Source organism: Hipposideros armiger, unplaced genomic scaffold (genome assembly GCF_001890085.2).
Source record: "Hipposideros armiger isolate ML-2016 unplaced genomic scaffold, ASM189008v1 scaffold_862, whole genome shotgun sequence".
Lineage (NCBI taxonomy): Eukaryota > Metazoa > Chordata > Mammalia > Chiroptera > Hipposideridae > Hipposideros > Hipposideros armiger.
Genome location: NW_017732212.1, coordinates 428,084 through 444,420, shown reverse-complemented (window position 1 = coordinate 444,420; position 16,337 = coordinate 428,084). Strand labels below are relative to the sequence as shown.

At 49.9% G+C, this 16,337-nt stretch overlaps 1 protein-coding gene across 3 annotated transcripts; it reads left to right on the top strand.

The window, feature by feature from the left end:
• The first annotated feature begins 1,147 nt into the window (after positions 1-1,147).
• Positions 1,148-14,600, top strand: TFE3 (transcription factor binding to IGHM enhancer 3). 3 transcript variants are annotated; one of them, XM_019629658.1, is made up of 11 exons: positions 1,148-1,484; positions 3,798-3,911; positions 4,849-5,149; positions 5,794-6,039; positions 6,124-6,228; positions 6,852-6,905; positions 7,638-7,758; positions 8,080-8,136; positions 8,307-8,382; positions 9,335-9,482; positions 9,950-14,600. In XM_019629658.1, the coding sequence occupies exons 1-11, from the start codon at positions 1,369-1,371 to the stop codon at positions 10,391-10,393; spliced, it is 1,782 nt and encodes a 593-aa protein (XP_019485203.1). In that variant the 5' UTR covers positions 1,148-1,368; the 3' UTR covers positions 10,394-14,600. The 3 variants fall into 3 exon arrangements, with proteins under 3 accessions (XP_019485203.1, XP_019485204.1, XP_019485205.1); XM_019629659.1 differs by lacking the exon at positions 6,852-6,905; XM_019629660.1 differs by lacking the exon at positions 1,148-1,484 and having other exon boundaries at positions 3,823-3,911; positions 4,914-5,149.
• Positions 14,601-16,337: the final 1,737 nt, after the last annotated feature.

Below are 16,337 nucleotides of genomic sequence, written 5' to 3'. Positions count from 1 at the left end.
GAACTTGGGAAATAAGGATGCCAATACAGGAAGGTGCAAAACAAATAGGTCAGTGAAGTTCCCAGAGGTCCAACTGATGGGCAGAGTCTTGGGATATTGGGAAGATGAAAGGGAAGGTTATATGTCTCCGTATTTTGCGAGCTGACTGTGCTTCTGCAGGTATGGGTGGGACCCTCCAATGTGGCAAGCCGGCTTACATGTAACTGGCACACAGAGGACCTCAATAAACGTTTGTTGAATCAGTGCACAAACGAATGAATCAATTAATTTTTGGAGAGCTTATTGTATGTCAAACAACCTGCTAATACTTTTCATAAATTATTTCTAATCCTTATAACAACCCTGCCAGGCGGGTACTATGACCCCCATTTAATAGGTCAGGGAAGCTGAACCTCAGAGAAGGGAAGTCCCTTTTCCATAGCCAAATGCTGGTTTTTCTTTTTCCAGAAGTCATTCATCAAAAGGACCAGATCTAATTTCTACCCTTCCACTCACTCAACCATTTATCAAGGATTTATTAAACACTGTGTAGCACAACGACCTAGTACAACAGCCGCTCTAGAAGACACAAGAATAGGCGGGGCGCTCCGGGGAAGACTAGCTGGGCGGCTGGACTGTGGGTACCCAAAGAGCGAGGTTTCTGGTGCGCACGTCCAGGGAATGTAGCTGCCTCCGTCTCCCAGTTATAGCTTGGCTAAATTGAGGTTGAAGCGTGGTCCAGGAAGCCGATATTACGTGTATTGGCCGAGAGGGGGCGCGGTTCCGCAGCTAGAAGCATAGCCTGAAGATCCTCTACGCGGCGACTGGCCCTTGGTGCACAGGCGCAGAGGACCCAAGGAGTGGTTTAGTATCTTTCGGAGGGTTAATTTGAGAGGAGGAGGCGTGACTTAACCAAATTACCTCTCGCTGATTTGCCTCTGTCTCTGAGGGCGTGGTTTAGGATCCCCCTTCTCGGAATGAGGGTCGGCCGATCTAGTTTTCCCTTCGCGTCGGAGGCGTAGCTTAGGGCGGGCCTTTGAACCAGCCCTCGACAATTGGTCGCGTCACTCCGAGGGCGGGGACCAGCGAGCCGTCCATCCTCCGTGCGGTCACTTCCTGTGGAGTTTCCCCAGCCCAGGGAGGAGGGGGAAGAGGATGAGGGGGAGGAGGGCGGTCGTCCGGGGTTAGGTTCGGGGGTGTTGGTCCGTTCAGGGCGGGGGATGACTCACAGCCCATCCCATCTCCCCGACGCCGCCCGCCCGCGCAGAGCTCACTCCATGGCTTAGCGGAGGAGGCGGTGGCGAGCAGGGGGAGGGGGACTCTTATTTTGTTAGGGGGACCGGGCCGAAGCCCGACCGGCCTGGCAGGGCTCGCCCGGGGCTGGGCGTCATGTCTCATGCAGCCGAGCCAGCTCGGGACGGCGTAGAGGCCAGCGCGGAGGGCCCTCGAGCCGTGTTCGTGGTGTTGGAAGAGCGCAGGCCGGCCGACTCGGCCCAGCTGCTCAGGTGCGGGGCCGCCTGGGGCCGGTAGTGCTGGCTGGGGTTCCCGGGAGCCTGATCTGTGGGCAGCGGGGGCCCAGACTAGGATTGGAGGCCCTCGGCCTAGGCTTGGAGGACGTCGGGGCGCCCGTCTTGGTGGGGGGTGCACCTAAAGAATCCGGCGGTGGCCTGCTTGGACTGAGGCTTAAAGGAGTCGTGGAAGTGCATTAAGAGAGGCCTGGATCAGATTTGGGGGTACCCTTGACTGGGTATAGAGGGACATGTTGTGTTGTATTCGGAAACTGGTCTAGGGTAGCTGAACTTGGGGGAGAGACTCTGATTAGAGGCTGAATTTGGGGTCCTTGAGTCAGGTACGAGGGGGATGAATTTGAGGGGGAGCTCTGTAGGTGAGGCACTGATTTTAAGGGACTTTTCCCCTCAGTGTCAGAGAAGGGGTCCTGGGGGACAGAGGTGCCGTCTTGGGAACTTGGTGATTCCCAGTGGCTGGTTGCTGGAGACTGTGTTTGGGGATAAGGTGAATCTGAAAGGATTTGGGGGTATCTCAGATATGCTGCGTGGGACCAGCCTTGCGAGTGTGAGTGAGCAAGAGAAGCAACATTCATCAAGACTTGACCAGAATAATCCTTGCCCAGCCACCCAGCTGGGTCAGATCCCAGGGATAGTGGAAAAGCCCTCTTCCCACACCCTGGTCTGGACTTGAATGGGACAGACCAGCAGACAGAGGTGATGGAGATGCTGTTACCTCTTACTTAGCTCAGAGAATAAGGCCTCAGACCTTATCTGGGAATCCAGAAGAGGGTCTTCTTGTTCCTGCTGCCACCTGCCCTAGTCTCTCAGCAAGCCAAGTCCTGCTCACCCCCTACACACACATGTTCTTTTTATCTCACCCTCCCAGCCAGCCTGTCTCTCAGACCCTGGAGATAATCTTGAATCTGTCGTTATAGTTGGAATGAGCACCAATTGCACCATCCCCACCTGGGTGGGTCCTTCTTGGTCTCTTATCCTCATTTCCATCAGTGGCCTTGGAAACCCCAGCCCCCCCTTCGCCCCCAACTTCTGTGCAATGGGTGTGTGAGATGGGAGGGGGCATTGCCTTCTGTCTGGGATTGTGCTGAGCTCAGCGGCTCCTTGAGCTTCCTCTTCCCGACTTCCTGGGTGGTTTTAGGGCCCCGTCTGAGGGTGAGGAAAGGAAGACAGATCCTTGGGGAGGGGAGAGAATTCTTGTTAGGTGAAGTCACCCACAATCTCTGAAGATTCTAAATATTTGACTAAATTGAAGGATGCATATCCATCCCATGCATGTTCATGTCCTCTACACACTAGGGTCTTGCACCTAGCATGGAGGGCTGAGCAGGAGACTTTCCGTGTATCGATTCACCATCTTCTAATACCTTTATAACAACCTAGATCATCACAGTAGTGGGAATAGATGAAAGGGAGAGGTGTATATGGCTTCTTTTGTGTGTGAGTGGGTGTTGGTATTGGAGGTGTGTGCATTTTGATCTATCCAAAAATCAGGAGAGCGCAGGGCAAGCTCATCCAGCCAAGAAAAGAAAGCTCGCATAAAGCATATCTTCCAACGAAATTCTCCCTCTTGTAAATCCAGATTGTTGGACCGAGGGGAGACTGATATTTCCATTTTGATTTTGGGTACGTGGTGGCATCCCAGGAACTCTGGCAGGGGCGGGCTGAGGGCGGGGACTTCTTCACAAAGTGATGGATCCTCCGGTAAAGTCAATGTTGGACCCCAGTTCTTTGTGATGCATTCGATCTGTGTTACAATGGGCTGTTATGCTGAAGGATGCCTCTAGCAATGGGCTGTTAAGCTGAGTGATGGCTCTACCGTGCTGCCTGTGTGTAGATAAACGTGGGCTCACATTCAGCAGCCAGAAAAACAGTAGGGGGTGTGGAGGCTGGGAGGGATCTGAATACAAAGTCCGGAAGCCTGCAATTTAAATCCTCGTTCCTAAACTCCTCATTTCCATTTTTCTCCAAACCCAGGTTGTGGTTACACGTGAGTGTTACAGCTAGGAGTTGGGATCCAGGCACTCTTATTATTTTGCTCTTGTTTTGAATCTTCAGAGACTATGACTAACAGAGCAAAAGAGAATGGGGAGGGGAGAGGGGTGTAAGGAGGGGAGAAGACATGGGAATTCATGGTGGTGGTACCCAGCCGAGTGGCTGAATGTTAGCGATACATTCAGAACACTTTACCTCCATCTCTCCCGCCTTCTCTATCTCCCTTTTTCTCTTTCTTTGGGGAGAGTAAAGTCTCCATCTAAAAACTGACCACCAACCCCTACTACCCCGCACCCTCAGCCTGAACTCCTTGCTTCCGGAATCTGGGATTGTTGCTGACATCGAATTAGAAAACGTCCTTGATCCTGACAGCTTCTACGAGCTCAAAAGCCAGCCCCTACCACTACGCTCAAGGTATGTCTCTATCTGACTCCCCTTCTCAATTTTTCAGGCCCCTCCATCCACTCTTGGCGGGCAGAGGCCCTCAGTGCCAGCCCAACCCGTTCTTTCCAGCAGCCTGTATTGTCCAGATAGTAAAATGAGGGGCCACAAAGAGCATGTTTCAGGAAAGCAGGTGGCCAAGCTGAACTAGGATCTCAGTAACGTGGACTAGACCTCCCCAGCCTTCCCCCACCCCACCGACATACCCATTCATTCATGGCTGCTTAGAGAGCCCAGAGACCAGGCATGGCCTTCTCAAACTCTGAGCCCAAGTGGGAGGAGCCACACCCACTACCCCTGCTCTCTCCCTCCCCCATTCAACAAACTCACCCACCCCCCCAGCCCTTGAGGAACCCTGCAGGTCTTTTCTTTCCCCAAGCTGGGAAGTCTAAATGTGCTGAGTCATGGGCCTGGGCTCTAAGAGAGGGGAGGGGACCTGGAAGAGGGGCAGGAAGAGAGGATTGTGAAATTTCTGAGATTTTCAAGACTGACGGGCTCCTGGAACTAGATGCCCAGGCAGGGGAAGAAGAATGGCCTATGATTACCCACTGTAGCCTGATGCCCACCCCTAGGAGCTCAGGGAGCAACGCATCTCCAGCCCCAAATTGAGCTTATGAGCCCTCTGTATCCACATCTATTACCACAGCCTCAATTCTGCTTCCTTCCGCTTTCCTTTAAATAGGCTAAAGCGCCTCTCCCAGAGCCAAGCAGTAGCATCCCTGCTTAATATATGAACTGGCCCAAATCCTGGCTTCACTATAAGGACTGAGGGCTAAAATTCCCCTACCAGACTGACCTCTGAGGGCTGCTACTAGGCCTGGTTCCTGTGATTACTCCATCATACTATGACTCCTTAGGTTTGGGTTGAGACTTTTAGCTTACCTGTGGCCCCATATTTCCCATTCCACAGCCTCCCAATATCACTGCAGGCCACACCAGCCACCCCAGCTACCCTGTCTGCATCATCTTCTGCAGGGGGCTCCCGGACCCCTGCCATGTCATCATCTTCATCGCGTGTCTTGCTGCGGCAGCAGCTAATGCGGGCTCAGGCCCAGGAGCAGGAGAGGCGTGAACGTCGGGAACAGGCTGCAGCCTCTCCCTTTCCCAGTCCTGCACCTGCCTCTCCTGCCATATCTGTGGTCGGCGTCTCTGCTGGGGGCCACACATTGGGCCGTCCTCCCCCTGCTCAGGTGCCCAGGGAGGTGCTCAAGGTAAGGTCCAGAGGCCCTGGGAGGGGGCTTCTGGTGACTGGTCATGATGGATTTTAGGTGAGGTCCTGGGGCTCTAAGCAAGATCACAGGTACTGTTAAAGTAGGCTGTGCTAGTGCCTCATTGTGTTTATAGTTTCAAGTGTATTATTGCGGAGTTGTGAGGGGCTCTTGGAGGCCACAGGCTGTCTTGGACCATGGAGGGTCGTGAGTGCCCCGAGTGGTCCCTGGGGTCTATGGAGTGGCTTTAGTATAGCCTCATTGTATGTGTGATGCATTAGGAGTTCTTTGGCCATTGGGGTATCTTGGGAAGCATTGCGTAGTTCCTGCGTCTGTTAGGTGATGTCAAAGATGAGGGAGGAGTCTTGGGAACTGACGGTGGTGTTGGTAGGGGACTCCAGAAACTGAGAGATGTGCCAGCTATGGGTGGGTCATGGGAGCTGTGAGGGATTCCTGAGAAAGGGAATTTGGAACCTGGGGAGACTTACCAGTATTGTGGGGTGGTTCTCAGATTTTGGGCCTAGTTTATAGGCCTGAGCCTAGAAACAGATGACTTTTGAGGATGGGACTGGGGCTCAGAGTCAGTCACCGTTCTGAGCCCTGTTCTACCTTGCCCCCTCCTGTACTTCCTCCCCCTTATCCCACAGGTGCAGACCCATCTGGAGAACCCGACACGCTACCACCTACAGCAGGCACGCCGTCAGCAGGTGAAACAGTACCTGTCCACCACACTTGGGCCCAAGCTGGCTTCCCAGGCCCTCACCCCACCACCGGGGGCTGCTAGTGTGCAGCCACTCCCTGCCCCCGAGGCCACCCATGCTACTGGCCCCACAGGCAGCGCCCCCAACAGCCCCATGGCGCTACTCACCATCGGATCCAACTCAGAGAAGGAGGTACGTGGCTGTAGAAGAGCCTCCTATGTTCTCCACCCCACCTTCTTCTAAACTTAACTCTTCCATGTTTACTTATTCTCCCAGATTGATGATGTCATTGATGAGATCATTAGCCTGGAGTCCAGTTACAACGATGAGATGCTCAGCTATCTGCCCGGAGGCCCTGCGGGGCTGCAGCTCCCCAGCACGGTGAGGCCCTAAGATGGGAAGTTGTCCTGACAATTAGCACATCTCTCTATCACTGAGACTACACCCACGCTGGCTGTATGTATAAGAGTCCCTTGCCTTGGATTATATTAAGATACAGGGGGAGGCTGTATGATGAAAATGGGGCATAGCAATGCCCTGGGACCTTACGTTGGATTGCATGGAGAGGTGGACATTGTAGATTTTGATACATACAGGGTGGGGAACTTCATGAAGATATTAGGGCACACCGAGGTGCTTGAGCTTCACCGTGGGAAACACTAAGAGAACGGGACTTTTGTAGCATTTTGAATGTGCCAAGAGATTATGATACACAAAAATCTCAAAACTTGGTATGGGTTAACCTTGAAGTGATTCCAGTATACCATGTCTCTTGCAGTGAACTGTGCCAAGAGGCTTGGGCCTTGTAGACAGTGGATAAAACTTTCTAGAGCAAGAGATATACCAATAAATTGTAACATTCTGCTGCTGGGACATTCCAAGAGCCCCATTACTTGCTTTGGGACATACCACGTGGCTGTAGCTTTGCTTCTTTCCAACTTATTTAGAGGATAGATGCATATATAAAAATGGTACTGGTTTATCAGAACTTTTTATTGATTTAGACACATCTAGAGATTGGGACCTCGGGGCTTCAAGAGATGAAATCTCATCAAGAGGTGGGACTACTTATTTATGGATTAGTATGTTGCCCTGGAGTGTATATCCAGGAGAATGCAAAGGAGAGAAAACAATCTAGACAGGCTTAAAAGCAGTGCTAGTTATATAGTTGGACAAGAAATCCTGGGAGATCAGAATGTGTAAGAAGATACTAGAGTCAGAACCTTGGTGCATGGCACCTGGAGACTATATATGTATGATGCTGCAACACCACCACAGCAAAAGACTGGAGATTGGGCTGGAACTCCAGAAGATCAGATTTGGGATGGAACGTTGTCATGACAATTTCCCAAGGTCTGAGAAGATTGGGTTGGAGTGTTCCAAGAATGCTGAATTGGAATGTTGTGCTGGGGGTTGGGGGTGGGGGCAATGTACTAAAATGTTGCATAGGAGCCAACAAAGACCTGAGAAGGGTGGTTTTGCAGCATTTCTTCTCAGAGCTAGCTCCCGGGTTTGGGAGATGGGCTTCAGAGGTCACTGAGGGATTGGAGGGGCTAAGCCAGGCAGGCTGTATCCCCCAGCAAAGCATGGTAGGTTCACTTGACCCTGTCCTCCTTTGTTGAGTCACCATGTGAAATTCCCTTGAAGGAGAAGGAAGGATTGCCATACTGAGTCAGCCAATCCGTGCATTAGGGGGCCTGTCCTTGGGTTTGTGTGGAGGGTCGGGAGCCTCATTCTGAGACGGGGCTGAGCCTGGGTTCTGTTCGCAACCATCCTTTCTCTGCCCCCAGCTGCCTGTGTCAGGGAACCTACTTGATGTGTACAGTAGTAGTCAGGGCGTGGCTACACCCACCATCACTGTCAGCAACTCCTGCCCAGCTGAGCTGCCCAACATCAAACGGGAGATCTCGGGTAAGGGCCAGGGTTAGCCCCATGTCTGCCATCTCTGGGGGTGGGCCTGATTCTGGGGGGAGGGGTTTAATCAGACAGAAACAGGAGGACTCTTTGCCCTCTTTTTCCCCATGATATCCGGGGTCTTGTTTTCACCCCGCTGACTCATCTTGGGTTTAACAAATGGCCTGTAACTACGGCTTGTTAAAAAACAGTAAAAAGAGTGGCATTGTTTTTAAAAAATCACTTTCCCGCCTGTGCCCACCAAAGTCTACCTCGGCATCACATGCTGCCCACCATCTTTCCTGTGCCGAGACCCTGACCACCTCCACTCTCTTTCAGAGACGGAGGCCAAGGCCCTTTTAAAGGAACGGCAGAAGAAGGACAATCACAACCTAAGTGAGTAAGAGTGCATGCCCTTGTCAGCGTGTTATGCAACCCTGTTTCACTCTGCCCCAGCCTGCCTTGGGGTGGGGAGGGGGGTGGGCTGTCACTGTAACGGCTTCCCAACACCCCAGTTTCTCCTCTTCTGTCCTTGGCCTGTTGATGACTCTCTCTTGCCTCCATAGTTGAACGTCGCAGGCGATTCAACATTAACGACAGGATCAAGGAGCTGGGCACCCTCATCCCCAAGTCCAGTGACCCGTGAGTCTGGGCCTGGAGCCCCTGTCAGGCGGAAGGTGGGGTGGGGGCCCTGGTCCCCTAAAGTTGTTCCCAGGGGGTTCCAATCTGGGTGGGAACCGCCCAGCAGTTCTACTTTTCTCTGGCCCCTTCCTACCCAGCTTTCCTCACCCTGAGCAGGGTCGCAGCCCCTGACTATGTCCTCACCTAAAATTTTAGGTTCATGACGTTATGGTCCCTGTGCCTCGTCTGGTCCCTGTAGGACATAGGCACATAGTTTGCTGTTTATTTCATGCTTCCTTTATTTATTCAGGAAACATACTGAGCTTCTGATTTGTGCCAGATACCATGCTTGGTTCTGAGGCAACTAGAGGGAACAAAATAGACAAAAATCCCTGACCTCACGGAATTGATATTTTAGTGGGGTCAGACAGATGGCAAACAAGATAAATAAATAAAACTCATGCGATTATGATGAGTGTTGTGGTGAAGAATAAAGAATAGGAGGAAGATGGGAGAATGCTGGGGAGGCTTGCAATTTGGGGTGAGGAAGGCGGGGATAGAACAGACCTCAATGGGCAAGGAAGCATTTGAGTAAACAGCCTAAGGAGGGGAGGCAGTAACTGTGTGGGTATCTGGGGAGAAAGAGTGTTCGAGGTAGAGTGTATAGCTGGCCTGAGGTGGGAATGGTTTTCCATGTCCTGGGAGCATTGAGAAGCCACTGTGACTGTAATGAGATGAATCAGGGTCTGAGGTGAGGATCAATGAGGGATCAGGTCAGAGAGGGCTTCCTAGCTTGGGCTGGGGGCAATATTGGAAGGTTCTAGTAAGGGGGTGAGCATTCCATACCCTTGATGTACCCCTACCCTAAGTTCTAGGCATGGGGAAGGGTGCTCCATCTACCTGGTGCAATCCCCAGCTCCCAAGAGATTCCATATGCAGCACTCGCTTCTTTCTTCCTTCTCTGGCCCCACAGGGAGATGCGCTGGAACAAGGGCACCATCCTGAAAGCCTCTGTGGATTATATCCGCAAGTTGCAGAAGGAGCAGCAGCGCTCCAAGGACCTGGAGAGCCGGCAGCGGTCTCTGGAGCAAGCCAACCGCAGTCTGCAGCTCCGAATTCAGGTCTGGAAGGAGGAGGTGGTGGCAGGGGTGAGAAGGGCTTCCTGCAGGCAGAGGCAGGGGAAGGACTGGCCAGGATTTCCCCTCCTGGCATACTTGGGGGATCCTGGGGCTTCCCAACTCCCATGATGATGGTGATAAGTAGTAATCATAACAGTAACAAAAATAATAATGGGTACTGGCTAGCATACCTTGTGTTTATCTTATACCACGCACTGTGACAAGAGCCTTATCTCCATTTTCTAAGGTAATCATCACAATAACCCTATGAAACAGGGACCATTATTATACCCATTTTACAGATTGGGGCTCTGAGGCTCAGAGCCCTTAAACAACTTGCCTGAAGCTATGCAACTAGTGGCAGGCTGAATGCCTACCAGGACAACTTGCCCTTTTAACTGTTACACTCCTCTGCCTCTGAGGGGCTCTGAACTCCATCTTATCCCACACCTACCCCCTACTTTTTACAGGAGCTGGAACTGCAGGCCCAGATCCATGGTTTGCCGGTCCCTCCCACCCCAGGGCTGCTCTCCCTGGCCACAACTTCAGCCTCAGACAGCCTCAAGCCAGAGCAGCTGGATATTGAGGAGGAGGGCAGGCCAGGCACAGCGACCTTTCATGCAGGGGAGGGGCCTGCTCAGGGTACTCCTCATCAGCAGCCCCCAGTGCCACCCTCGGATGCCCTTCTGGACCTGCACTTTAACAGTGACCACCTGGGGGATCTGGGGGACCCTTTCCACCTGGGGCTGACGGACATTCTGATGGAAGAGGAGGAGGGGGTGGTGGGGGGACTGTCGGGGGGTGCCCTGTCTCCACTGCGGGCTGCCTCTGACCCTCTGCTGTCTTCGGTGTCCCCCGCTGTCTCTAAGGCCAGCAGCCGCCGCAGCAGCTTCAGCATGGAGGAGGAGTCCTGATCAGGTCTCACCCCTCCCCTGGGATTTCCCCACCCAGGAAAGGAGGACAAGTTAGGATGAAGCCCTCTTCCTTTTCCCACACCCTCCCATGAGACTGTCGTGCCCAGGTGTTCTGGGGGAAGAGATGGGAGGAGGAGGCAGGTGACACCCTGCCCCTTCCCCCACAGGCCAGGCCAGTGGTGAAATCAGGGCCTGTCCCCCAGAGATCACTGCCTCATCCCTGCCCCGTGGGACCCACCCGTGCCCGGGTGAGGGAAGGAGACTGGATGAGGTCCATCCCAGTCCCTTGGGGACTGTCCTAGCCAGGTCTCCTGGGATAAGGAGGTGTGGGGATGCTCCCCCCATCCCCTGTCTTAGAACTGCCCGTCTAGTCCATCCTGGCAAGGCAGGGGAGTCAAAATGATAGAGTTTCAGCCCTGGGGATTTAAGTCCTACCCCTTTCCCATGACCCCTGTCCTGCCTAGTCCAGGAACAGAACTGAGGATGAGAGCCAGACCCTTCACCTGGGAACTCAGTCTTCCAGCAATAAAAGGAGCCAGGCCCCGCCCCTTCCCTACAGGAGCAGCCCAGCGCGGGTATTTCGGGCTTGGAGGAGTCTTAGAGCTCAGGCCACTATGTGGAGATGACAGCCCTTGTCCCTCAGTAACATCCCATCCAAGCATTCCACTGAAGGGAGGAGTGGTACTTAAGCACCCCGCCTTAACTAGGGACCAAGGTGACCTAACCTAGGAGGGCTCTGAGCAGACTTTGCCCTTGGGGAAGGGGGCAGATCTTGAAATCTTGTGGGTTAACATTCCAGACCTAGAATAGGAGTGAGAGTTAGACCCCCTACCCTTGGGCAGAGTCCTGTCTTCTTCCTTGAAGGGCAGTTTGGGGAGATGATGGGGGATAGGGGGTACTGAGTCCAGGTTCCCAGAGCCAGCATCCCATTACTTTTTTTCAACATGTAGAGGAATAGGATGAAGGGAGGGGCCCTTTTGGGGATTTCTCCAGCCCAGGAAAAAGTAGAAGCTTGTCCCAACAAGGCAGAGGCTTGGAAGAAAGGTTGCAAAAACACGTACTCTTTTATCTGATTTTTTTTTTACTGACCCTCTACTTGTAAGTTAGGCCACCCCCCAACCTCTGGCCTCCACCCAGCTCTCCATTTGGAGGCCTCTTCCCCATCGTCATTTCAGAGTTATGAACGGACACTCCCCACTCATCTCCACCCTCCCTACCACATACACCCAAGATTGTCAGCTTTGGATTGTTGAAGCCAAGCCCCAAGGAGGGTGTACTGAAAGGTCTGTAGGTTTGTGATTAAAATAATAAATGCTAAGCGTGTTTGATGCGCTTTTAACTTTGGCAAAGAGTCTCCTGTCCTTTTGACTATGCAGTGAGCATGGCTCATGCAGGCCAGGAGGAAGGAAGGTTCTTGAAAGAAACAGATTTAAGAGGGATGAATAAAATAATTTAGCTACAACGGGGCTGGAGGGAAATAACCTGCCAACAAAAACAATCTCCTTAACTACCTGCCAGGCACCCTCCTAACTGTTGGCAAATGGTTCACCTTATTCTAAAAGGAATACTCATCAAGGAAATACTGATTTCTTATTCCTGTTTCATATTTGAAGAAACCAAGGAATATAACTATTTGAAGATAAACAGCTGGTAAATGGATGAAGAGCTAAATGGTAGGCAGATGAAGGAGGGCTCTAGTTGGGAAAATGTCACTGAGGGCAGAGGGGCAAAGATTTTCTTGCACTTTTGAAACATAACGAAGTGTGTGAAAATAATCTGCTGGCAGACAGTAGAGGCATTCCAGAGGGAGAAAGGGCAAAGAAACCATAAAGGTCAGGAATAGGCAAGCAATTCCATTTTGGAACAGATGTTGACATTCTGGGGGAATTTTATAGAGGTGAACAACAAGTACCTTGAAGGCTGGGAAAAAGTATTTCTGGAATTGTTCAACCAGACCCGACTCCCAGGACAGGCATCAGGCCTGAACCTGTGTCTCCCCCAGCAGTCAACCCTTGCGCACTGGGACTTGGGTCCTGTGTCTTCCCCAGCTGACTGAGCACAACACTTGCTACTCCTTTCTAGCCTATCATCACACTGACCCCTAAGGCCTGGTTGTTGAATCTACCACTAGACTGGTGGCTCCCTGATACCTTTATTTTTGTCCTCAAATTTGTCTTATTCTCTAGAAAATATGTAACAGCTAGAATTTTTTTTTTCTGAAATAATTTTAGAGTTACAGAAGACTTGCAAAGATGTTGGAGTTTCCTTACCCCTCACTTAGCTCCCTCTAGTGTTAAAAACGTGTTACATAGCCATGGCACATTTGTCAATGCAAAGGACATTTGACACAGTACTAAGGAACTCCAGACTTCATTTGGATTTCACTTTTTTCCACGAATGCTTTTTTTCTGTCCTAGGATTCAAGTAAAGATACTGTATTTGTAATCTCTTTCTGTGTAGCAAGTTACCACAATCTTAATGGCTAAAAAAACGCATTCATTATATCTCAGTGTTTGTGGGTCAGGAATTCAGGCTGGTTTAGCTAAGTCCCCCTACTCCAGTGGCTCTCGCCAGGGTGCAATCAAAAGATGTTGGGTGGGATTGAGGAAGGATCTGCTCTGAGCTGCTGTGGTTATTGGATTGGCAGGATTTAGTTCTCTGCAGCCTGTTGATCTGTGGGCCTCAGTTCCTTGCTGGCTGTCAGCTTGAGTTGCCCTCAGTCTTTGCCATTTATGCCTTTCCTTCCGTGAAGCATCTCATAGCATGGTAGCTTGCTTCATCAAAGCCAGCAAGTGAGAGTCAGCTAGCAAAATAGAAGTTACAGTCTCTTGTAATCTAATGGAAGTGTCACCCCTCAGTGTCCCGGCATTCTACTGGTTAGAATCAAGGGGAGGGGATTACAAAGGACCATCATTAGTAGGCAGGGACCACTGAGAGACCATCTTAGCTCCCTACCACAGATACCACATTGCATTTGGCTGCCATATCATGGTTTCTGACAGTTTCTCAGTTTGTCCACTGAGAAGGCCTAGACATTGTGCTATTCCAGAAGCAACAAGCACATCTAGTATTCAAATCTTGGTTTCTAAATGCTATTAATTGCTATTAATTATTAGAAATAAGATGCTTTTATTTCTAATAAAAGAAGCCAGGGCTCCTTGGAGAAATGTCTGATTTTAAGATCAGGGTAGGGAAATACAAGATGAGCCTGGAACGTTGTGTAGTACCAGAAAGGAGGTACTAAATATATATATATCAAGGATACAGGAACCAACCTGAAAGAGCTCCCAGTGGCTAAAGCTGGAATTGGAGCAACAACAAAAAATGATAGTATTGGATTATAGTCCAAAAATAAAATAAATTTCCATGACATATAAGTGATGTGATTGAACAAATAACTTCTGGAGATAGGAGAACTGCCTTATGTAAGAATTCCAAATAAAGATAGAAGGAATGAAGGAAATAGAAAATTACCATTAGAATACCACAGTAGTAATAGCTGCAGACCTGATTCACTAAATGCTAAAATTAATGGTCAAAACTAAGGTGAACACAATAGTTGCACAGCCTTAAAGTATCACCTCCATAATATTAAATACAAGCATACCTCAGACTTATAACAGGGTTGGCTCCAGCCCAACGCAATAAAGTGAATTGTAATCTTTTTGCTGGTGGAGGGTTTTGCTTTCATTTTGTAAAACAAAACCAATAAAGCACAATGCAGTAAGATGAGGTATGCCTGTATTTGATTCTCCCAGAGTTGGAGCTTAATTCCCCTTCTCCTCTTGAATATGAGCTGGACTCAGTGACTTGCTTCTAATGACAAGAGTATGAAAAGTACAACAGTAACTTCCAGTGGAGAATCCTGGCAGACACCGCCTTAACCAAGAGATGAATGTTAACACAAGTAATAAGATGGCTGTCACGTACTCCCTGATGTGATGCACTGAGAAGGACATTTCACTTTCATAGTATTCTTCCCCCAAACCCTATAACCCCAGTGTAATCATCAGGAAATAGCAGCGACATGCAAATTGAGGGACAGGACATCCTGCGCACTACTTAACTAATGTTCTTCAAAATTTTCAAGATCACAAAAGACAAGGCAAGACGGGTTGTGTATTTAAGCAAACACAGTTGTTTTTTTCTCCATCTGTCAACTCAGCCTTTTTTTTTTTTGGCATGAGACGGAAACTGGTGTCATTCTACAGATACCTTTATCAAGGCTCCCGGGTGTCCTATACTCTGCTGGATGAAGTGTGTTGGCTGAGAAGGGAAGCACACAGTGAGCCTGCTCATACCTTCCTTCTGCCTGGGTCAGTTTCAGGACCCCTTTAGGGAAGTGGAGCCTAGGTAGAGAATAGATATACAGCTGAGCTGGTGGGGGAGAGATCAGATTTCGGGATTGAGTGTAGCAAGCATGGTACTGGAGACGAAGGAGCTGCGTAGAGGCAGATTTCCAGAAATCACCATAGGTGTTTTAGGTCTTTGGCCAAATATTATACTAGGCTGTGCAGACTTAGAATGAGATACTGTGAGTCCAAGCAGAGATCAGTCCTAGGTTTCTATGAACTGAACGGATGCCTTCACAGTTCTGAGAGACCGGTATTTTGACCAGCCTGAGTGGACAGTCCTCACACAGTACCGCACTGAGAAATAGACATACCAGAAAAGCCCTGCCTTAAGAGTTCAGCCACCTCAGCCCTAGAGTGGCTAGAGATCCTCTCTAAAATATCCTAAAACATGCCTCAAAAGAATCAAGAGGAATTGTGGGATTTAGAATGTATGTAGATGTAATATACATAATAACACAAAGGACAGGATTTGGGAAATGAGACTATACTGTTGCAAGGTTTTTCCACATGAGGTGGAATGGTACAGCATTAACTTTAAGTTGACTGTAATAAACTAAGGATGGATTTTGTAATCACCAGGGCAACCTCTGAAGAAAAGAATGAAAACAGGTACAGATGAAAAGCCAGTAGAAGAACAACAATTAAATATTAAAATATAATTGGTTAACTCAAAAGAAGGTGGGAAAGGAGGAACATAGGATAAAAAACCAGAAGGAACAAATCAAAAACAACATTGTGATGGAGCTTAACCTCGCCATATAAATAATTCCATAAAATATAAATGAACTAAAAGCTCCCATTAAAGGCAAGGTTTTTTTTTAAAGATTTTATTGGGGAATTCGGGGGCGGGGAACAGCTCTGAGGAATGGGGAAGGGGAACAGACAAGTTGCTGTCTTTTTGTTCTTCAGTCTAGTTGAGGACATCGCTTCACTGGCCCTTGTTGGTATTATTGCACTGTTCCCGGGTGAGGCAGATCGGTTGCTGGCCACTTGACGGCCACTCACAGTGACTCTAGGCGGCTGACGGCGGTTCTTGGCCAGCTCATGACAGCTGCCGGCCACTCACAGTAGCTTACAGGAGCCCACTGCAGCCTACGCCGTCGCCGGCGACTCATGGCAGCCCAGCTCCAGGTCGAGCTGTTATTCAGCATCTTAGCTGTAGAGGGCACAGCATCACTGGTCCTAATGTGGGATCCGAACCTGGGCCCTGCTGCTCAGAACTGGTGTCCTAAGCCAACTCTTAACCAATGTGCCACTTGGCCAGCCCAAGGCAAGGATTTTAAGACCAGAAAAAAAAAAAAAAGACCCAACCAGAGCTGGGATTAAGGTAAGGTAAGTGAGGCACTTGCCTTGGGTGCAAAATTTAAAGGGATGCCAAAAACTTAGTAATAGGGATGAATAATATTTTAATGCAATATTGAAAAAAGTAAAAATGCAAAGCAATCCACGATGCCCAAAATATCAAAATTTTACATCATGACAGCATTCCATCCTGCACTTGGACTACCCTGAGAATTATGTAAGTTGTGTGGTGGGGTGGGGAGCGGGCAGGGTCAATGATATAAAAATCTTTCACACTTGCAATTTCT

What these genes read in the sequence shown, in the direction of transcription:
- TFE3 (XM_019629658.1), top strand. Translation starts at nt 1,369, where the DNA reads ATGTCTCATGCAGCCGAGCCAGCTCGGGACGGCGTAGAGGCCAGCGCG. An exon ending in CCCCTACCACTACGCTCAAG is followed by an intron (nt 3,912 to 4,848) that starts GTATGTCTCTAT and finishes CCCATTCCACAG; the next exon opens with CCTCCCAATATCACTGCAGG. An exon ending in GGCTGCAGCTCCCCAGCACG is followed by an intron (nt 6,229 to 6,851) that starts GTGAGGCCCTAA and finishes TTATTGATTTAG; the next exon opens with ACACATCTAGAGATTGGGAC.